Below are 21,344 nucleotides of genomic sequence, written 5' to 3' on the forward strand. Positions count from 1 at the left end.
TCTGTGTTCAGCCTAATATGGTTCTCAATCAGAGGCAGCTGTCAATCGTTGTCCCTAATTGAGAATCATATATAGGTGGCTTGTTTTGTGTTGGGGTTTGGTGGGTGATTGTTTCCTGTCTCTGTGTTTGTGTTCTGCACCAGATTGGTTTGTCTCGGTTTTCACATTTGTTATTTTGTATTTTGTATAGTGTTCACGTATTCGTCTCTTTGTTTATTAAATATGTTGAACACTAGCCGCGCTGCATTTTGGTCCTCTCCTTCACCAATGGAAGAAAACCGTTACATGAACAAATCACATAATAAATTGCATGGACTCACTGTGTGCAATAGTGTTTAACATAATTATTTTTAGTGATGCACCGATATTACATTTTTGTCCTATACTGATATTTGATATTTTCTTTGCCCCCCCCCCCCCCAAAAAACGATACCGATAACCAATTTTTAAAGTTTTAGCGGCCTTTTTAAGCATTCTAGTACAGTTAAATAGTTAAACACACACACAGCAGTCTAAGGCACTGCATATCAGTGCAAGAGGTGTAACTACAGTCCCTGGTTCGAATCCAGGCAGTATCACATCCGGCCGTGATTGGGAGTCCCATAGGGCAGCGCACAATTGGCCCAGCGTCATCAGGGCCGTCATTGTAAATAACAATTTGTTCTTAACTGACTTGCCTCGACACACACACCAAAAATGTATTTTGTTTGCATTTACATATGTCCCCATTACCAGTAAAACATAATCAAAACCTATTTCTTTTCACTTACTTGCTGTGCTGTTTCGTTGTTCATTTGTTCAGTCGTTTCATTCTGAACCAGGATTTCTATGGAACGCCGTTTGGGTCTTTGCGTGTCAAATAACACTATTTGAGTGTCAAATGAGCTTGTTGACCAACAGGACCTGAATATGACTGCGCGTCACATAATTCAACGCCTTAATACATTTTTTACGTAGTTATTAGACATTGATTACACTATCACTCGTATTTCATGTGTCACAACGATTCATCGATACATATGCTGATAATGGTAAAAAGTTGTCTCGCCACCTACAGTGCTGGTCATTAAAAAAAAGCTAGCTAGCTCATGGATGCAAACAATGTTCTTCCCCAAAAACATAGCAAAACGACAATCTGTTTCAGTAGCTATAGTTAGCTAGCTAACTATATAGCTAGGTGTCATCATCTAAAATAACCCTAATTTACAAGACAGTTCTAATTTGATTAATGGTGGTCGGACCCATCTATGTGAAGCTTGCCACAATAAGGATTAGCCACAATAGTGGACTTTGCAGTTAGCCTTCAAAATAAAAGCTTCACAATACATAACCCGGTCTTGTCGAGCTTCACTAGCCAGATGAAGCTGGCTGGCTGCTTATAACATAAGTTCAATTTCAATAGGCGAACAACAAGCGGCAACCTAGCTAATACTTACTCACAAGGATTCCTAAATCATTGCTAAGAATAATGAAAATGACTGCAGTTTCTACTGGTCATTGTTTTCAGGGTGGTTGTATTAGAGCTAGCTAGGTACCAAGCTTAAGCTAGCTACCCCAGAAGTTTTGGTCGAACAAATGATGCTTTATTACCAATGCGGTATTGTTAACACATCGTTCGTGGCCGGTGTTTGCAGACTTTTCTGTACAGCTTTGACAGTGCTACTGTATCTTTTTTGACACACAAAGACCCAAACGGCGTTCCATAGTATGCATGTCATGAAGCTAATAGCAGTGACGCTATTACTGTGCAACTCCGGTAGTGTAACATCTGAAAAAAACTTGGAAGTGTGTACCGGTGCGCACGTGTGTACTGGTGCCCATCACCCACGACAGAGAACGGTTGATTGTCAAGGGCAATGAATTCCATTATCTTGGCTTTAACGGATTTCGCCTTATCTCGCTAAAATTTTCTTACTCTTTCAAATGACTGCTCGACTTGTTGACTGCTCAATCCACACAGCAGACATTGTGGGCTAGGTTAGGAATGCTGTGTCGGAAGTGTAGTGCAACATTTTATGTGGCATCATTACGTCATGTACCTACGTTATATAGGTATGTACGGTAGCTTTGACATCGGTTTACAACATCGGCGTTAAACTAGACATCGGGCCGATACCGATGTTCCCATTTTTAGCTAATATCGGCTGATTCCGATATATTGTGCATTCCTATAATTTTTTTAGCGATTACCTCATCTCAGTATCCCACACATACAATTATCTTTCAAGGTCCCTCAGTCGAGCAGTGATTTTCAAACACAAATTCAACCACAAAGACCAGGAAGGTTTTCCAATGTCTTGCAATGAAGGGCACCTATTGTAAGATGGGTAAAAAAATCAATTTTTTAAAAAGCAGACATTGAGCCTCCCTGGTGGCGCAGTGGTCTAGGGCACTGCATCGCAGCGCTAGCTGTGCCACCAGAGACTCTGGGTTCGCGCCCAGGCTCTGTCGCAGCCGGCCGCAACCGGGAGGTCCATGGGGCGACGCACAATTGGCCTAGCGTCGTCCGGGTTAGGGTGGGTTTGGCCGGTAGGGATATCCTTGTCTCCTCGCGCACCAGTGAATCTTGTGGCAGGCCGGGCGCAGTGCGCGCTAGCCAAGTGCACGGTGTTTCCTCCGACACATTGGTGCGGCTGGCTTCCGGGTTGGAGGCGCGCTGTGTTAAGAAGCAGTGCGGCTTGGTTGGGTTGTGTTTCAGAGGACGCATGGCTTTCGACCTTCGTCTCTCCCGAGCCCGTACGGGAGTTGTAGCGATGAGACAAGATAGTAATTACTAACAATTGGATACCACGAAATTGGGGAGAAAAAGGGGGTAAAATTAAAATAAAATAAAAAATTAATAAAAAAAAGCAGACATTGAATATCCATTTGAGCATGGTGAAGTTATTAATTGCACTTAGAATGCTGTATTAATACACCCAGTCACCACAAAGATACAGGCGTCCTTCCTAACTCAGTTGCCGGAGAGGAAGGAAACCGCTCAGGGATTTTACCATGAGGCCATTGGTGACTTTAAAACAGTTACAGAGTTTAACGACTGTGATAGGAGAAACCAACATAGTAGTTACTGCACAATACTAACCTAATTGGCAGAGTGAAAAGAAGGAAGCCTGTAAAGAAGGAAAGTAATGCTGCAAAACATGTGGCATAGCAATTCACTTTTTGTCCTGAATACAAAGTGTTGTGTTTGGGGAAAATCCAATACAACAAACTACTAAATACCACTCTCCGTATTTTCAAGAATAGTGATGGCTGCATTATGTTTTGGGTAATCTTGTAATTGTTAAGGCCTGGGGAGTTTTTCAGGATAAAAAAATGGAGCCAAGCACATGTAAAACCCAAGAGGAAAACCTGGTTCAGTCTGCTTTCCACCAGACACTTGGAAATAAATTCACATTTCAGTAGAACAACCTTTATGCCAAATATACACTGGAGTCACTTACCAAGAAGACAGTTTTGTTTTGACTTAATCTGCTTGCAAATCTATGTCAAGACCTGAAAATGGTTGTCTAGCCATGATCAACAACCAATTTGGACAGAGCTTAAACAATTTTTAAATAATTAAATAATTTAAAAATGGGCAAATGTTGCACAATCTAGGTGGGGGAAGGCCTTAAGAGACTTACCCAGAAAGACTCACAGCTGTAATCTGCCAAAGGTGATTCTAACATGTATTGACTCAGGAGGTTGAATACTTATGTAATCAAGATAATGTTCTCATTTTTTACAAATGCTCAAATTTTTCTTCCACTTTGACAGAGTCTTTTTTTGTATATCTTTGACATTTTTTTATTAAATCCATTTAAACCCACATTTGTAAAAATTTGTAATTGGTCAAAATTTCTAAAAACATAATTCCACTTTGACATTATGTGGTATTCTGTGTAGGCCAGCGACAAAATTATTCAATTGAATCCATTTTAAATTCTGTCTGTAAGACAAAATGTGGAAAACATAAGAGGTGTGAATACTTTCTGAAGGCACTGGATGATCCCAGCAGGCCCCGTTATTCAGGAAAGATGAAAGTGTGCCCTGCCTCCTCTCCGATCCAAGTGCTCATTAAGACATATTTTAACAGTGCATTTCCACATAACACGATGGGGGCAATGAAACAACGGTGCCCCCATCATTTTCAATGGCGAGAAGTGAAGTGGGCGGGTGGCCTGTTGAGCGATGCGCGCATGGGCGAGGGAATGTGAACAGGGCGGGACCAAAGTTGGAGAAAGCTGAACTTTATACAAATACTCAGCAACATCGTGGTGCTATTGCTACCAGTCACCTTCTCCTGGTGCCTGCCTGCATCTACATAAAATACTCCGGTATCCCTGTACATTTGTATTGGCACTGACCCTGTATATAGCTTCCTCTCTTACATTGTGTTTTGTTATATATTGATTACTGCACTGTTGGGTAGAGCTTGCAAGTTAAGCATTTCACTGTACAGGTGACAAAACTTGAACTTAACTCTGTAGAACCAACAGCGGCCGCCGACGGCCTTCTTTAAATTATTATTGCGGCCGCGAACAGCCTTGTTATTCTAACAATAATACCTGGGTCAATATCGCAAAATTAACTTGCTAACAACCTGTTGTCGTATTCGCGTGGCTGTTGACATCAACCAGAAACAGAGTATGCGGTCATTTGACCAAAAAATACAAATAAATCACTTCATTACTCAAAATGATGTCGCCGAAGCGGACACGACTTTTCACTGTAAAAATATCGATGTTGGTTGGTGAAACGGATTCGGACACGTCCTTGCGATGACGTTGAGGTAAGTTAAATAAGTAAAACAGCAGAGATATATATATACACACACAAACAGTGGGGAGAACAAGTATTTGATACACTGCCGATTTTGCAGGTTTTCCTACTTAGAAAGCATGTAGAGGTCTGTAATTTTTTATCATAGGTACACTTCAACTGTGAGAGACGGAATCTAAAACAAAAATCCAGAAAATCACATTGTATGATTTTTAAGTAATTAATTTGCATTTTATTGCAATACATAAGTATTTGATACATCAGAAAAGCAGAACTTAATATTTGGTACAGAAACCTTTGTTTGCAATTACAGAGATCATACGTTTCCTGTAGTTCTTGACCAGGTTTGCACACACTGCAGCAGGGATTTTGGCCCACTCCTCCATACAGACCTTCTCCAGATCCTTCAGGTTTCGGGGCTGTCGCTGGGCAATACGGACTTTCAGCTCCCTCCAAAGATTTTCTATTGGGTTCAGGTCTGGTCTGCCACTCCAGGACCTTGAGATGCTTCTTACGGAGCCACTCCTTAGTTGCCCTGGCTGTGTGTTTTGGGGTCGTTGTCATGCTGGAAGACCCAGCCACGACCCACCTTCAATGCTCTTACTGAGGGAAGGAGGTTGTTGGCCAAGATCTCGCGATACATGGACCTATCCATCCTCCCCTCAATACGGTGCAGTCGTCCTGTCCCCTTTGCAGAAAAGCATCCCCAAAGAATGATGTTTCCACCTCCATGCTTCACGGTTGGGATGGTGTTCTTGGGGTTGTACACATCCTTCTTCTTCCTCCAAACACAGCGAGTGGAGTTTAGACCAAAAAGCTCTATTTTTGTCTCATCAGACCACATGACCTTCTCCCATTCCTCCTCTGGATCATCAGCAAACTTCAGACGGGCCTGGACATGCGCTGGCTTGAGCAGGGGGACCTTGCGTGCGCTGCAGGATTTTAATCCATGACGGCGGAGTGTGTTTCTAATGGTTTTCTTTGAGACTGTGGTCCCAGCTCTCTTCAGGTCATTGACCAGGTCCTGCCTGTAATTTTCATCATAGGTACACTTCAACTATGACAGACAAAATTAGAAAAAAAAATCCAGAAAATCACATTGTAGGATTTTTTATGAATTTATTTGCAAATTATGGTGGAAAATAAGTATTTGGTCACCTACAAACAAGCAAGATTTCTGGCTCTCACAGACCTGTAACTTCTTCTTTAAGAGGCTCCTCTGTCCTCCACTCATTACCTGTATTAATGGCACCTGTTTGAACTTGTTATCAGTATAAAAGACACCTGTCCACAACCTCAAACAGTCACACTCCAAACTCCACTATGGCCAAGACCAAAGAGCTGTCAAAGGACACCAGAAACAAAATTGTAGACCTGCACCAGGCTGGGAAGACTGAATCTGCAATAGGTAAGCAGCTTGGTTTGAAGAAATCAACTGTGGGAGCTATTATTAGGAAATGGAAGACATACAAGACCACTGATAATCTCCCTAGATCTGGGGCTCCACGCAAGATCTCACCCCGTGGGGTCAAAATGATCACAAGAACGGTGAGCAAAAATCCCAGAACCACACGGGGGGACCTAGTGAATGACCTGCAGAGAGCTGGGACCAAAGTAACAAAGCCTACCATCAGTAACACACTACGCCGCCAGGGACTCAAATCCTGCAGTGCCAGACGTGTCCCCCTGCTTAAGCCAGTACATGTCCAGGCCCGTCTGAAGTTTGCTAGAGAGCATTTGGATGATCCAGAAGAAGATTGGGAGAATGTCATATGGTCAGATGAAACCAAAATAGAACTTTTTGGTAAAAACTCAACTCGTCGTGTTTGGAGGACAAAGAATGCTGAGTTGCATCCAAAGAACACCATACCTACTGTGAAGCATGGGGGTGGAAACATCATGCTTTGGGGCTGTTTTTCTGCAAAGGGACCAGGACGACTGATCCGTGTAAAGGAAAGAATGGGGCCATGTATCGTGAGATTTTGAGTGAAAACCTCCTTCCATCAGCAAGGGCATTGAAGATGAAACGTGGCTGGGTCTTTCAGCATGACAATGATCCCAAACACACCGCCCGGGCAACGAAGGAGTGGCTTCGTAAGAAGCATTTCAAGGTCCTGGAGTGGCCTAGCCAGTCTCCAGATCTCAACCCCATAGAAAATCTTTGGAGGGAGTTGAAAGTCCGTGTTGCCCAGCAACAGCCCCAAAACATCACTGCTCTAGAGGAGATCTGCATGGAGGAATGGGCCAAAATACCAGCAACAGTGTGTGAAAACCTTACAGAAAACATTTGACCTCTGTCATTGCCAACAAAGGGTATATAACAAAGTATTGAGATAAACTTTTGTTATTGACCAAATACTTATTTTCCACCATAATTTGCAAATCAATTCATTAAAATTCCTACAATGTGATTTTCTGGATTTCTTTTCTCATTTTGTCTGTCATAGTTGAAGTGTACCTATGATGAAAATTACAGGCCTCTCTCATCTTTTTAAGTGGGAGAACTTGCACAATTGGTGGCTGACTAAATACTTTTTTGCCCCACTGTATATATATTCTGTGTTGTTGATGTTTGATGGTATGACATTTTTGGAATCTCTCTCAGATTAGGAAGTCCTGTCATAACTTGGTTGGCACTGGCGAGCACATCAGTGGTTGAGCTCGAATGATTGCTCTCTGTCTCATGGAAATAGTTGCAGTGTTTAGCTGTATATAGTCAGCTAACTATACTGAACAAAAATATAAAACAACATGCAACAATTTCTAAGATTTTACTGAGTTACAGATCATATAAGGATATCAGTCAATTGAAATAAAGTCATTAGGCCCTAATCTATGGATTTCAAAGACTGGGAATACAGAAAATATAAATGCAGCGACAAACAGTGCTGATTGTGGTGTTGAAAACGGGGATGTTGAAGCACCCGAAGTTGGTATGCTTTGCTTATTGGTTGTGTTGCATTGGCATTGAAACCTGTAGGTGGAACATTTGTTGCATATATTTTAAATAAAGCATCAAAATGTTGAAAATCTGATTCGAAGCGTAGGTCTAATGAAACCAGCAGGTAGAGTTAGCTTGTCTGTGGTGGTCGGTGAACCCTCAAACTTCTGGCCAGTAGCCTTGCATGGCATCTACCGTGCCACAAAAGCATGATGAAATGAATAAGTCGATATCCATGTCTATAAACACAGTGTCGCTATAGTTAGTTAATTGTGGTCCTAAACATGATTATTTCGATAATTCTATGCGGGAAGTGTGCACATTATTTTTAACAGTACAAGAGGAGGGTAGTGTGAATATACAGTACCAGTCAAAAGGTTTAGGACACCTACTCATTCAAGGATTTCTTTATTTTTACTATTATCTACATTGTAGAATAATAGTGAAGACATCAAAACTATGAAATTACACACATGGAATCATGTAGTAACCAAAAAAAGTGTCAACTAAAATATAGTTTATATTTTACATTCATCAAAGCAGCCACCCTTTGCCTTGACAGCTTTACAAACTCTTGGCATTCTCTTAACCAGCTTCACCTGGAATGCTTTTCCAACAGTCTTGAAGGAGTTCCCACATATGCTGAGCACTTGTTGGCTGCTTTTCCTTCAGTCTGCGGTCCAACTCATCCCAAACCATCTCAATTGGGTTGAGGTTGGGTGATTGTGGAGGCCAGGTCATCTGATGCAGCACTCGATCACTCTCATTCTTGGTCAAATAGCCCTTACACCGCTTGGAGGTGCGATGTATCATTGTCCTGTTGAAAAACAAATGATAGTGGGACTAAGCGCAAACCAGATGGGATGACGTATCGCTGCAGAATGCTGTGGTAGCTATGCTGGTTAAGTGTGCATTGAATTGTAAATAAATCACTGCCAGTGTAACCAGCAAAGCACCCCCACACCATCACACCTCCTCCTCCATGCTTCACGGTGGGACCCACACATGTGAAGATCATCTGTTTACCTACTCTGCGTCTTACAAAGACACGGCGGGTGAAACCAAAAATGTCAAATTTGGACTCAGACCAAAGGACAGATTTCCACCGGTCTAATGTCCATTGCTCGTGTTTCTTGGCCCAAGCAAGTCTCTTCTTCTTATTGGTGTCCTTTAGTAGTGGTTTCTTTGCAGCAATTCGGCCATGAAGGCCTGATTCACGCAGTCTCCACTGAACAGTTGATGTTGAGATGTGTCTGTTACTTGAACTCTGTGAAACATATATTTGGGCTGCAATTTCTGAGGCTGGTAGCTCAAATGAACTTATCCTCTGCAGCAGAGGTAACTCTGGGTCTTCCATTCTTGTGGCGGTCCTCATGAGAGCCAGTTTCATCATAATGCTTGATGGTTTTCGCGACTGCAATTGAAGAAACTTTTAAAGTTCTTGAAATGTTTCGTATTGACTGACCTTCATGTTTTAAAGTAATGATGGACTGTCATTTCTCTTTGCTTATTTGAGCTGTTCTTGCCATAATTAGGACTTGGTTTTTCCCAAATTGGGCTATCTTCTGTATACCCCTACCTTGTCACAACACAACTGATTGGCTCAAACGCATTAACTTCTTCGGGCTAGGGGGCAGTATTCGGAAGTTTGGATGAATGAGGTGCCCAAAGTAAACTGCCTGTTACTCAGGCCCAAAGCTAGGATATGCATATAATTGGTAGTATTGGATAGAAAATAGAGGTCGATCGATTCATTGGAATGGCCGATTAATTAAGGCCGATTTCAAGTTTTCATAACAATCGGTAATCGTCATTTTTGGACACCGATTGTGGCCGATTACATTGCACTCCACGAGGAGACTGCGTGGCAGGATGACTACCTGTTACGCGGGTGCAGCAAGAAGCAAAGGTAAGTTGCTAGCTAGCATTAAACTTATCTTATAAAAAAATCAAACATAAATCACTCGTTAAACTAGTAATATCATCAACCATGTGTAGTTATCTAGCTTGTCCTGCGTTGCATATAAACAATGCGGTGCCTGTTAATTTCTCATCGAATCACACCCTACTTCGCCAAACAGATGATGATTTAACAAGCGCATTCGCGAAAAAAGCACTGTCGTTGCACCAATGTGTACCTAACCATAAACATCAATGCCTTTCATTAGTCAATAAACAAGTATATATTTTTAAACCTGCATATTTTGTTAATATTGCCTGCTAACATGAATTTCTTTTAATGAGGGAAATTGTGCCACTTCTCTTGCGTTCCGTGCAAGCAGTCAGGGTATATGCAGCAGTTTGGGCCGCCTGGCTTGTTGCGAACTGTGTGAAGACCATTTATTCCAAACAAAGACCGTAATTCATTTGACAGAATTGTACATAATTATGACATAACATTGAAGGTTGTGCAATGTATCAGAAATATTTAGACTTAGGGATGCCACCCGTTAGATAAAACGGTTCTGTATTTCACTGAAAGAATAAATATTTTGTTTTCGAAATTATAGTTTCCGGATTTGACCATATTAATGACCTAAGGCTCGTATTTCTGTGTGTTATTATGTTATAATTAAGTCTATGATTTGAAAATTGATAGAGAAGTCTGACTGAGCGGTGGTAGACAGCAGCAGGCTCGTAAGCATTCATTCAAACAGCACTTTCGTGCATTTGCCAGCAACTCTTCGCTGTGCTTCAAGCATTGAGCTGTTTATGACTTCAAGCCTATCAACTCCCGAGATTAGTCTGGTGTAACCGATGTCAAATGGCTAGCTAGTTAGCGGGGTGCGCACTAATAGCGTTTCAATCGGTGACGTCACTCGCTCTGAGACCTTGAAGTAGTTGTTCCCCTTGCTCTGCAAGGGCCGCGGCTTTTGTGGAGCGATGGTTAACGATGCTTCGAGGGTGGCTGTTGTCGATGTGTTCCTGGTTCGAGCCCAGGTAGGGGCGAGGAGAGGGACGGAAGCTATACTGTTACACTGGCAATACTAAAGTGCCTATAAGAACACCAAATAGTCAAAGGTATATGAAATACAAATGGTATAGAGAGAAATAGTCTTGTATTTCCTATTATAACTACAACCTAAAACTTCTTACCTGGGAATATTGAAGACCCATGTTAAAAGGAACCACCAGCTTTCATATGTTCTGAGCAAGGAACTTAAACGTTAGTTTTTTTACATGCCACATATTGCACTTTTACTTTCTTCTCCAACACTTTGTTTTTGCATTATTTAAACCAAATTGAACATGTTTCATAATTTATTTGAGGATAAATAGATTTTATTGATGTATTATATTAAGTTAAAATAAAAGTGTTCATTCAGTATTGTTGTAATTGTCATTATTACAAATAAATAAATAAAAAATGTATACATTTAAATTAAAAAATAAATAAATATATTTAAATTTATTTAAAAATAAATAAATTAATTTAAAAAACGGTCGATTAATCGGTATCGGCTTTTTTTGGTCCTCCAATAATCAATATCGGCATTGAAAAATCATAAATCGGTCGACCTCTAATAGAAAACACTCTAAAGTTTCCAAAAGTGTTAAAATAATGTCTGAGTATAACAGAACTGATATGGCAGGAGAAAACCCGAGGACAATCCATCCAGAAATATTTTTTTCAGCTCACCACTGATTACAATGGCTGGGAATGGGAATATAAAAGGAATACCTCCCAGAGTGCAGTTCCTGGGGCTTCCACTAGATGTCAACAGTCTTTAGAAAGCGTTTCGGGCTTGTTTTTTGAAAAATGAGCTAGAATTGGTAGTTTTTCTAAGTGGCTCCGATTTTGGCTGTAGTGTTTGTTGCGCGTGCCGGTGAGGGGATGCACTTCGTTATTCGTTCGTTACCCCTGTGATTGCAACCAGATGAAGATCTTCAAAGGTAAGTGATTAATTTTATCGCTATTTCAGAATTTCGTAACGCCTCTGCTTGGTTGGATAATGTATGTAATGCTTCTGTGTGCGGGGCGCTGTCTTCAGATAATCGCATGGTGTGCATTCGCCGTAAAGCCTTTTTTTAAATCTGACAAAGCGGCTGGATTAACAAGAAGTTAAGCTTTTAAATGACGTATGACACTTGTATTTTCATGAATGTTTAATATTATGATTTCTGTCATTTGAATTTCGCGCTCTGCAATTTCACCGGATGTTGTTGAGGTCCCAATGATCCGTAAGAAGTTAAGAAGGAAAGAAATTACACAAATTAACATTTAAGGAACACCTGTTAATTTAAATGCATTCCAGGTGACTAGCTCAAGAAGCTGGTTGAGAGAATGCAAAGGGTGGCTATTTGAAGAATCTCAAAATAAATTTGGATTTGTTTAACACTATTTTGGTTACTAAATGATTCCATGTGTGTTATTTCATAGTTTTGATGTCTTCACTATTATTCTACAATGAAAAAATAGTAAAAAAATAAACAAAAAGCGTTGAATGTGTAGGTGTTCTAAAACTTTTGAACGGTTGTGTATATATATATATATATATATATATATATAGTTTTATTTACTTGGCGGCCCCAACCTGCCTCCCCCCACCCTAAAGAAAGCATAACATTTAAAATAAACAACAAATACTACACTAGAATATACACAGCAAAGTAAGTAAGTAAGTGGGACCATTCTAGCCAATGAGAGGGCAGATACGTATATGAACAACACGCACAACTAAGTCGTTTTTCTCAAAATTGCCGGAAATCCACGTGCATCCACTTATATCAGTACATTTCTAACAGCCTAAACATTACAAAACATATATTAGATAAAATAAGCCTCAGGTAATTCGACAATCGCCCATAGACCTCCATACAAAATAGGTATGGAGCTTCTCATGGGACAGATTTTGGGCGGAGTGAATCGTCTCGCGTCACCTCTTCCTCTCTGCCCTAACCCATTTTAACTACCAAAATAAAAGGAAACAATTGAGTAAATTAGGGACAAAAAGTGTATTGAAAGCTAGTGTTTCCACACAGGTGTGGTTCCTTAGTTGATTAAGCAATTCAAATAAATGGTATTTGTCACATGCACCAAATACAACAGGTGTAGAGAAATGCTTACTTATGAGCCCTTAACCAACAATGCAGAGTCTTTAAAAAGTAAGTCAGGAAAATGTGCTAAACTAAAGGAAAAATAGTAACACAAAATAACAATAACGAGGCTATATACAGGAGGCACCGAGTCTATGTGCAGGGGTACGTACAGGGGTTAGTTGTGGTAATTGAAGTAATATGTAGGTAAAGTGACTATGCAAAGTGACTAAACAGAGAGTAGCAGCAGCGTATGTGAAGAGTGTGTAGGAATTTATGTGTGTGGCGTCAATATGCATGTGCGTGTGTGTTTGGAGTGTGAGGGTAGTCCAGTGAGTGTACATCAACCTTGTGCAAGAGTGGCGTAAGACAGTGTTTTCCATCACCATCAACAAAACACCAAATGATGGAACTTCCCTCCAATAGAGTTCCAGACACTTGTAGAATCTATGCCTTGCAAAAGGTTAATTGAAGCTGTGCTGGCAGCTCGTGGTGGCCCAACGCCCTATTAAAGACACTATGTTGGTGTTTCCTTTATTTGGGAAGTTACCTACATCTCCCTTCCAACAGGTACAGAACAATGGAGTTCTACTGATTCACAGCAAGTTAATACTTGACAGAGGAAAGGCATTATTGCAGTGACTGCCACTGTGAAACGCAAAGCTGAGAAACCTTTAAAGGTAATACTATCCATAGTGATTTCATATTAATCATGGTCCTAACACATGAAGGGAGGGAGAGCAACAGGGAGAAAGATTGTTGGAACACTGAGGGCAAGCTACTGAATGAGTGAAAGAGAGCGACAGACAGAAAGAGACAAGACCCACGGCCTGGTGCAGCAAGGGTACCGAGAGAGACACGAACAAGAAGACATTGGCGGAAGCTGAGATAGAGCTTGAATCGTTTGGCGGTGGAAATTAAGAATAGAGTTTTGTAAAAAAAAATATTTTAAAAAAGCAAAATTGACGTGGGAAAGGCAATGGCTAGTGTTGCTAATTCCCCATCATATCTGGTAGGAGTATGTTCTCTGGGATTATGTACGCCCGACGTGGTTAACCCATTGAAGACATCCAAAGTGGTGGAGAAAGCTTTGGGTAAAGTAAAAATCACGATGTGGGCTTGTTCAGATTTTTTGTGTGTCTAAGGAGCAGAAAACATTTAAATGGGTCCTGGAACTCACTTAATTTGGAGATTATGATGTGTTGTGCTTTGAGCTACGGAGCAGGGCACCTATTAAAGGAGCAATTTCTGGAGTTTCGTTAGAAGTTGTTATTGATATATAAAAATAAAATTCCTGGAGTGGTTGATGTAAGCTGGAAGAATCGTGTGGTTAAATGACAAGAAGGAGAATAGTTGGTCAGTCCTTGTTTTTTTTTTTTTATCTGGAGTCCCTCTCGACCAGAGTGAAGCAGGAAAATATACAGGCCTTTGCAATGTAAGAGATGTAAAATGTTTAGCCATGTAAAAACTGTCTGCAGACGGAAGGAGCCGAGATGTGGGTCGTCTGGTTAAAAGCGTTTGATGGAGATTTTTGTACAAAACATTAGGAACACCTGCTCTTTCCATTACAGACTGACTAGGTGAACGTTATGATCCCTTAGTGATGTCACCTGTTAAATCTACTTTAAATCAGTGTAGATGAAGGGGAGGAGACAGGTTAAACAAGGATTTTTAAGCCTTGAGACATGGATTGTGTATGTGTGGCATTCAGAGGGTGAATGGGCTGAATGGGCCTGACAAAATATTTAAGCGCCTTTGAACAGGGTATGGTAATAGGTGCCATTTTCTGGATGCTAAAACTAACAGTTTGCCTAATTTCAGTTTATGTGACAAAATAAGCTAGCATAGTGTAGAGAATTACTGTACCATCTAAACCACTGTGAAATATATTTTCCATAACCAAAAATATTGTATTTTCTGGTGTACAAACCCAAAAGTAAAAGACAAAAACTTAAGGCAAGCATAGAAAGTGCAAATAGAACAGATCTACCACTTCTTAGACTTGCATTCAAGTAGAATGATAGATCTATAACTCACATTTGTATGTGAATTTGGTAGGGTTGCCCATAAAGTTACATATTTCCACGAAGACATGCCTAAACAACCAATGCACGCACGCAGGCCTAAAAAGCTGGTTTACTGTTCAGGAGAAGGATATATGGAATCATATGTATTTTTATGGTTGTGTACAGATCGAGGATGTCGGGACAGTAGCACTCGGTCTTAAATCGTTGGATATCAAATATAGACTGTAATGATGAGATTGTAAAACTACTGGAGTATAACAGTGTGCCGTTTTCTGTCGATTTATACAGCTTGTCGTAAGGGAGATCCAAGGCAGGTTGGATTAACTTGCACACAGGGAAGGACAAGGGAATCTGGTCACAATACAGAATCAGTGGGCAGTTAAGAGTCATTTTATTACCATGTGTACTCAACAAATCTGGATCATCTTGATCGGATGACAACAACCACATGTTAATGCAAGGTGTAAACACAGCTTCTGTCTCCTTGGTGGAGGCAGTAAAAAGGGTAGAAAGAACAGAAGATCCGATGTCAGTGAATAACAGTGGAGCTACACAGCAACATGCACCAAGGCCTGCATGTCACCAGCCAGATTCAGACATTCTTAATTTGAAGAAAGTGGCCTTTGTGACATTTATAGCAATGGTGATAAACGTAACTGCACTTTTCTCTTGTACATTTTTTTGCATCCGTTCAGTTGGTGGCAAAAATACAGATTTCTTTAGTCAACTTCGCCATAAAACCCAAAGAAGAGCGAGATTGAAATTGAATTTAGAGAGAGAGAGAGAGAAAGAGAAAGAGAAATGGAGGCAAGAAAAATCTCAGGAAGCCCACGCTTGTTTTTGTTTATCTCAGGAGTTGCAAAACGTTCACTCGTATATATTTGATCCCCTTAGACCAGAGAAAAATAAACAAACAAACAAAGCTATATCATAATTATGTAAGTCATGGGCCAAGGTAAACGTAAAGTGAACATGTTCAGCTGTTCTACAGAAGCTGCTTCGCTTGTCTGAGCCTGTCCTGACAACGTCAACAGTGTGCCCTCACCTGAGTAGGGTCGTCGTGGAATAATATCTTCCTCCCTAAACACACGTTCGAGACTTGACTTCCCGGCCCCGCCATCCTCCACAGGGACCACAGTGAAGTTGGTGGGCATTTTATCCCCTCACTGCATTGACTCTAGCCTGAGAAAGTCAACGTCTCTAGTCCCGCTCAACATCTCAAGGCACAGTTCGATGTGTTCTCTCCTGTTCCGTCTCTCTCATCTCTATCGCTCAGATTCTGCCCCCATGTGACCAGGCCTTCTCCAAATAAGGAATGTTTCTGCAACTCCTCCCTCAGGAAAAAGTCCTCTTACGCTCAACTTCCCCCTATAAGCTATAGTACCTACGACAGACAAGACTCCTAATTTTACAGCATGCACCTCCTGAAAATCTTTCCCTTACTTTAATGAAAAGAGCCCTCTATCTGTATTTATGCTATCTCTATGTTTCCATTTATTTGTCGATTTTTAGAACTTTGCAAAGAAAATAAATACGACAATTGCATGCTACTTTGCGTTGCAATTTAACTATTGTCGATAACAAAAACAGCTGCACGTATTGACGTCACATCCCCCTCAAAATAAAAAAACTTTTCACAAAAACATACAGTAGCTAGCTAGGTTGCCATCCAATTGGCGACACATTGTCATGTTTATATTCTGAAATCTGCATAAAGAAAATCTGCGCATTTCCCCACCAGGGGCCTGTTGCACAAAACTAGGATAAGGGATTAAGCCAGGATATCTTGGTGATCCTGGCTCAATTGATCCGTAATCCGGTTGCACTAAAGATGGATAGGGGGCAGGAGGATATGTTATGGTATAAATTACCATGGAGATTTATTCTGTGGAGCTAGCCTGCTCCAGACCAGGCTAAATTCCAGGATCTATTTAATCTCATCCCTAATGTCAGTCAGCAGTCACCACAAATGGAAACCAATAGTTATTTCACTGCTCACTATACATTGTTATCACATATAACTAGACCCACTGTTATTATTTAAACGTTTGTGATCATTAATTTCAATGATTTTGGATAAAAAATGATTTTTAGATGATGTTGCTATCATTAGATAATTTACAGTTTCCCATAGACTATAAGGCTATATATAAAATGATAGAATATTAGGGCCACAGAGGGGGAAAAAACACAAGTCATAATATTGTAACCAGTTGTTTTAAAGGAGGACAGTTGTTAAAATGACAGATGTGGGGCATTTCGTGAAATTGTACTTCAGTATGGTTTCATAAACAAAGACATGCTGATGTGCCAGAATATTAAGTATCACATTGTCATAAGTATCAAAACTGTAAAAACAATATGTAGCTTTTCTGCAGAAAGAACCAGCCTCATAAATTTATGACTTTATCCTTTTTCTTCAGTGTGGCCCTAGTACTCTGTCATATAAACAAATACACATTCCATATGAATATAAAAACACAATGTGTAACATTATGTTCCTTTATTGAATAAGGACAAAACAAAGCAGGTAAACCATCAGCTCCTTTCGAAACTGAAGTCACAGTGACTCTACAAGATGGAAAGCACAGAATCCAAGCATATTATACAAAATGATACATACACATTCAAAGGTCTGTATATAACACACCCTGCATGTCTGCACACTAAAATAAATGCAGGACAAATCCATACACATCAACTGAACAGACAAATGAATGGATGCAGTAGCCTCCCTGCAGCCTTGTATTACACACAGTATACCGCACAAACATCATAAGAGGCCAAATTCGTCAAAAAACGAACCCAAAAAAACCCAAATTCCTCTGCCACCGCAGGACATATTTAACCAAAATTGAAAGCACACATACTAACTAAAATAATTCAACACATATTGGTCCCTCAGCAGCCGACCACTGTCGTCATCAGGGAAGATTGCCGGATTGTCCCAGTCCATGGCTGGTGGCACTCTGGGGGCCCTCTCCTTCCTCAGGCAGGCCACATTGTGGAGGACAGCACAAGCCACAGTAATATCACATGCCCTAACAGGGCTGACCCTTCATTTGTGAAGGCAGTGAAAGCGTGCCTTCAGGAGGCCAAAGGTCATTTCAACTCTGGCCCTGGTCCTGGCATGGGCATGGTTGTAGGCCTGCTGTGCTTCCTGGCGGTCTGTGAAAGGTGTCAGGAGAAAAGGCTGGCAGCCATACCCCCTGTCTCCCAGCAACACACCAGAGAATTCACCTGTCAACACAAAATCTCATCATTACTACCTCATAAACACAGTGATATTCTTGACACAGCCATGATGGTTATAAATAGGGGTTGTGTGGCTTACCTTGTGATAGGCACTGATAGATTTCAGAGGCCCGAAAGATTCTGGAGTCATGGACTGAGCCAGGCCATTTTGCCACAACATTGCTGATCACACAGTCAGCATTGCAGACCATCTGAAATCATAAGATGAGGAATATTACACCAATCAATGCACATCACTGGCAATGCAGAGTGTTCGTCAATGGACAATATCAAAAAGTTATGTTCACCTGAACATTAATGCTGTGAAAGGATTTCCTATTCACAAAATCGGCCTCATGGGCACCTGAGGGGGCTTTTATCCTTATGTGTGTGCAGTCCACTGCACCAATGACATTGGGGAAACCTGTCACACAAAGTAATGAGTATCCTACTATGTGTTAACAGTTGTCCTGTAATTTGTAGATCCTCTTACCTGCAATCCTATAGAACTCCTCTTTGATGTCACAGAGTCTTCTGTGGCCAGGGAAGGAGATGAAGACATCTGCTAATGCTTTGATAGCCAGACACACACTCCTTATTGTGCGGCAAATTGTGGCCTTGTTCAGCTGTTCTGCATCCCCCACTGAGTACAGGAAGGCTCCACTAGCAAAAAAGCGCAAGGCCACACAAACCATTTGCTCCACACTCAGTGCATGGCTCCGTGCAGTGCGGTGCTTAATCCTGGGACCCAGTAGTCTGCATAGATACCTGATGCCATCTGCAGAAAACCTGTATCTTTCATATAGATGGTCATCAGGGAAGGCCAGTGGGTCCAACCGGTCCCTGAAGACCCTTTCTCGCCTGAAGGCTCTCCTCAGCACAAGTGCTTCTTCATCCACCACATCTCGCACGAATGGGCATCCCATTGTCAGAGCAGAAAGGAACACACAATTTTGGGCCTTCATATAGGCTAGTGGCCACACCTGGTGCTGGGGGGGTGGGCAAAAGAGGGCGATGCCTTATAACGATGACTTGGTTGTACTGATTGCTGGGAAAATAAAAAAAACCTTAGAAAGATGCCACCGTCCTGTGTGCTCACAATAAGAGCTCATATGTCATGGCTCACTTGACTTTACGAGAATATACCTAATTTTTATTTTGAGCTGTGTCATCTTCTTGGAGCTGGGGGAGGAAAGAAAAATAATGATTAATACATTTGTGTTACAGTTAGCATACAGTGTACATTGAAGGCATATCTCACCTCCCTCTCAAGTTTTTTTATTTCAAGGTCCAGTTTCCTAATTGTCCTCTTTTTTATTTCGGACTCCAGTGCAAGATTTTCCATCTTTTTCTTCTTGTACTGAATGTCTATGTCTGCCAGTTCTATTTGGCGCCGGAGGTGGTTGCCATACAACTTTCTGATAGCTTGTGAGCTCTGTGAACACAATACAATTAGCGCAGCTGGAATTTGGCAGGATGTGGTGTCCTTTTATTAATACGCACTATGTTGCCAGGCTGGTTTTCCCACTGTATAGCATCTGGGTCCTGTAAAAGAAATTAGATTTTTTGATTTTGATGAGGACTCCTCACCATTGTAGAGTAAATAGTACTTTCACAGTCTTAACATGATACCTCATGCCTTCTGGAATCCAGAGAGATGGTCTCCTCCTCATCATCGTCTCCATCATGTGCTGTTGCTGCTGCACTGGGGCCTTCACCCTATCACATTTAATCGGATTCATATTGAAGCTAGTAGACAAGACATGCCAGGCCTACAGTATGCCTTTGATGGAGTACTCACTGGATCAGCATCGTCTGGTGCTTGTGCTGGTGGCTCTAACAGGAACACAGTGCTGCCAGACACTGCAAGGCAATAGGTAAACCAAAGTCAGACAGTCCAAATTGATTCAATATGAATGTGGTTGTATCCCATGTAGAGATGGAAGGACATACCTTGAATGAAGCGGGTGGCATCTTGGGAGGAACCTATGCTCGTCTCTTTCCCCCCAGGGATCCCCTCTAAGACGGGCCTGCCTTTATTTAGCTCCAAGGCCATGTCCTCTGCTGGGGTAAGGTCAGCCTTTGGTGACCCACCACCCGTGCCTTGTCTGTGGGTATTCTTTTTCACTGCTAAAACAGTACAGACAATGTGTGAGCAGGCACCTTCTGGGTACAATATATGCTTGTGCTTTGTTAAATATTAGTCAGGGACCATACCATTCTGCAGAATGTTCTTGTATTTGATTTTGACCTGCTGCCATGTCCGTTTTGGCCCGTTCATGTTTAATCTACACACACACACACACACACACACACACACACACACACATTTAATGGAGTCACACTGCAAAAAATTACTTGGTATTTTTGTCTTGTTTTCAGTAAAAATATCAAAAAATTTATCATAGCTTTATACAGTGTGATGGAGTTACTTTACACAATTTCACTCATATCTGCAGTGCATTTCAATAAAAAATTTAACCGTTTCATAATTACAGTACAACTGCATTTTTGGAGATGTGAATTAAATATTTGAATTGTAATTGTGATGTTTCAGCGGAGCGGTGAGTGTGTAATTGTGCACTACTTACGCATTCAGGCGGTCTGCAATACTTTGCCACGCTTTTTCTCTTTGCTTTATCACTGTGGCGGTGTTGCCTTTCTTCTTAATTATATCTTTTACCTCCTCGTATGCCTCCATGAGGATTTGTGCTTCCGACGGGGAAAAGTACGCGGCTCTAGTTGCCATGGTAAATCAGTTAATCTGTGATCTGTGGCGGGGTCTATTTGAGTGAGCCGTGAGCGCGCACCTATCCAGGATTGGTTTCACCTGGCTTAATGAATCCGTGTCTGCTCATCCTGGCTTGGTCTTTGTGCAACCAATTAAGCCTGGACGCACATGTTTTGGCTTCATTGAGCTCAGCTGAGTCATTTATCCCGGATGTCTTAATTCTACTTTTGTGCAACAGGCCCCAGTAGTGTAGTTCCACCAAATGGACTTGTTGCCAATACAAATCAGTGCGGGGTGACGTGGTACACAAAATGTAATTGTTCGCTTAAATTTTTGTGTACCCGAATAAAAATCTAAAGTGCAATGTGTGTCCATCGCATTTTCAACTCTAACGATAGTTTGTCACTCCCCAAAAACTTGTGTTAAATAGCAAAGGTGTCTACTCTGGCCTTGGCACGTGCTCTAGCCAACTGCTCACAGATAGCCTACATGTGCTGGTAGGCTACCTGAGGACATAATTATGGACAATAGCGTGAATATTTTTGTTCATCATCATTTATTTAATCTGTAGCCTAATAAACTGAATGCTTCCCCTGGTCATAGTGGAGGA

At 41.2% G+C, this 21,344-nt stretch overlaps 2 protein-coding genes across 9 annotated transcripts in view; both read right to left on the minus strand.

The window, feature by feature from the left end:
- LOC139560432 (solute carrier family 12 member 7-like) overlaps positions 1–16,060 on the minus strand; it is a 104,522-nt gene extending 88,462 nt beyond the window's left edge. For both annotated transcript variants that reach the window (XM_071377203.1, XM_071377202.1), the window contains exon 1: positions 15,815–16,060. In XM_071377203.1, coding sequence (XP_071233304.1) covers positions 15,815–15,923 — 109 coding nt within the window. In that variant the 5' untranslated portion in view covers positions 15,924–16,060. The remainder of the gene's footprint in view (positions 1–15,814) is intronic.
- Positions 16,061–17,236: 1,176 nt separating this feature from the next.
- On the minus strand, positions 17,237–20,968 carry LOC139560140 (putative nuclease HARBI1). Of its 7 annotated transcripts, XM_071376685.1 has the most exons (11): positions 20,221–20,968; positions 19,957–20,133; positions 19,805–19,866; positions 19,636–19,722; positions 19,507–19,548; positions 19,265–19,438; positions 19,150–19,185; positions 18,497–19,051; positions 18,312–18,427; positions 18,104–18,215; positions 17,237–18,009 (listed from the first exon to the last, which is right to left on the minus strand). In XM_071376685.1, the coding sequence occupies exons 1-7, from the start codon at positions 20,282–20,284 to the stop codon at positions 19,150–19,152; spliced, it is 642 nt and encodes a 213-aa protein (XP_071232786.1). In that variant the 5' UTR covers positions 20,285–20,968; the 3' UTR covers positions 17,237–18,009; positions 18,104–18,215; positions 18,312–18,427; positions 18,497–19,051. The 7 variants fall into 7 exon arrangements, with proteins under 7 accessions (XP_071232786.1, XP_071232782.1, XP_071232783.1 ...); XM_071376681.1 differs by having other exon boundaries at positions 18,497–19,438; XM_071376682.1 differs by lacking the exon at positions 18,312–18,427 and having other exon boundaries at positions 18,497–19,438.
- Between the last annotated feature and the right edge of the window lie 376 nt (positions 20,969–21,344).

This window comes from Salvelinus alpinus, chromosome 30 (assembly GCF_045679555.1).
Source record: "Salvelinus alpinus chromosome 30, SLU_Salpinus.1, whole genome shotgun sequence".
NCBI lineage: Eukaryota > Metazoa > Chordata > Actinopteri > Salmoniformes > Salmonidae > Salvelinus > Salvelinus alpinus.

Bases quoted from the DNA above. Each gene is read 5' to 3' on its own strand.
- LOC139560140 (XM_071376679.1), bottom strand. From the start codon at position 18,968: ATGAAGGCCCAAAATTGTGTGTTCCTTTCTGCTCTGACAATGGGATGC. The intron at 18,428-18,496 runs GTAAGAGGATCT...TTTGTGTGACAG, and splicing joins GGAGTTCTATAGGATTGCAG to GTTTCCCCAATGTCATTGGT. The intron at 18,216-18,311 runs GTGAACATAACT...TTATGATTTCAG, and splicing joins TTCACAGCATTAATGTTCAG to ATGGTCTGCAATGCTGACTG.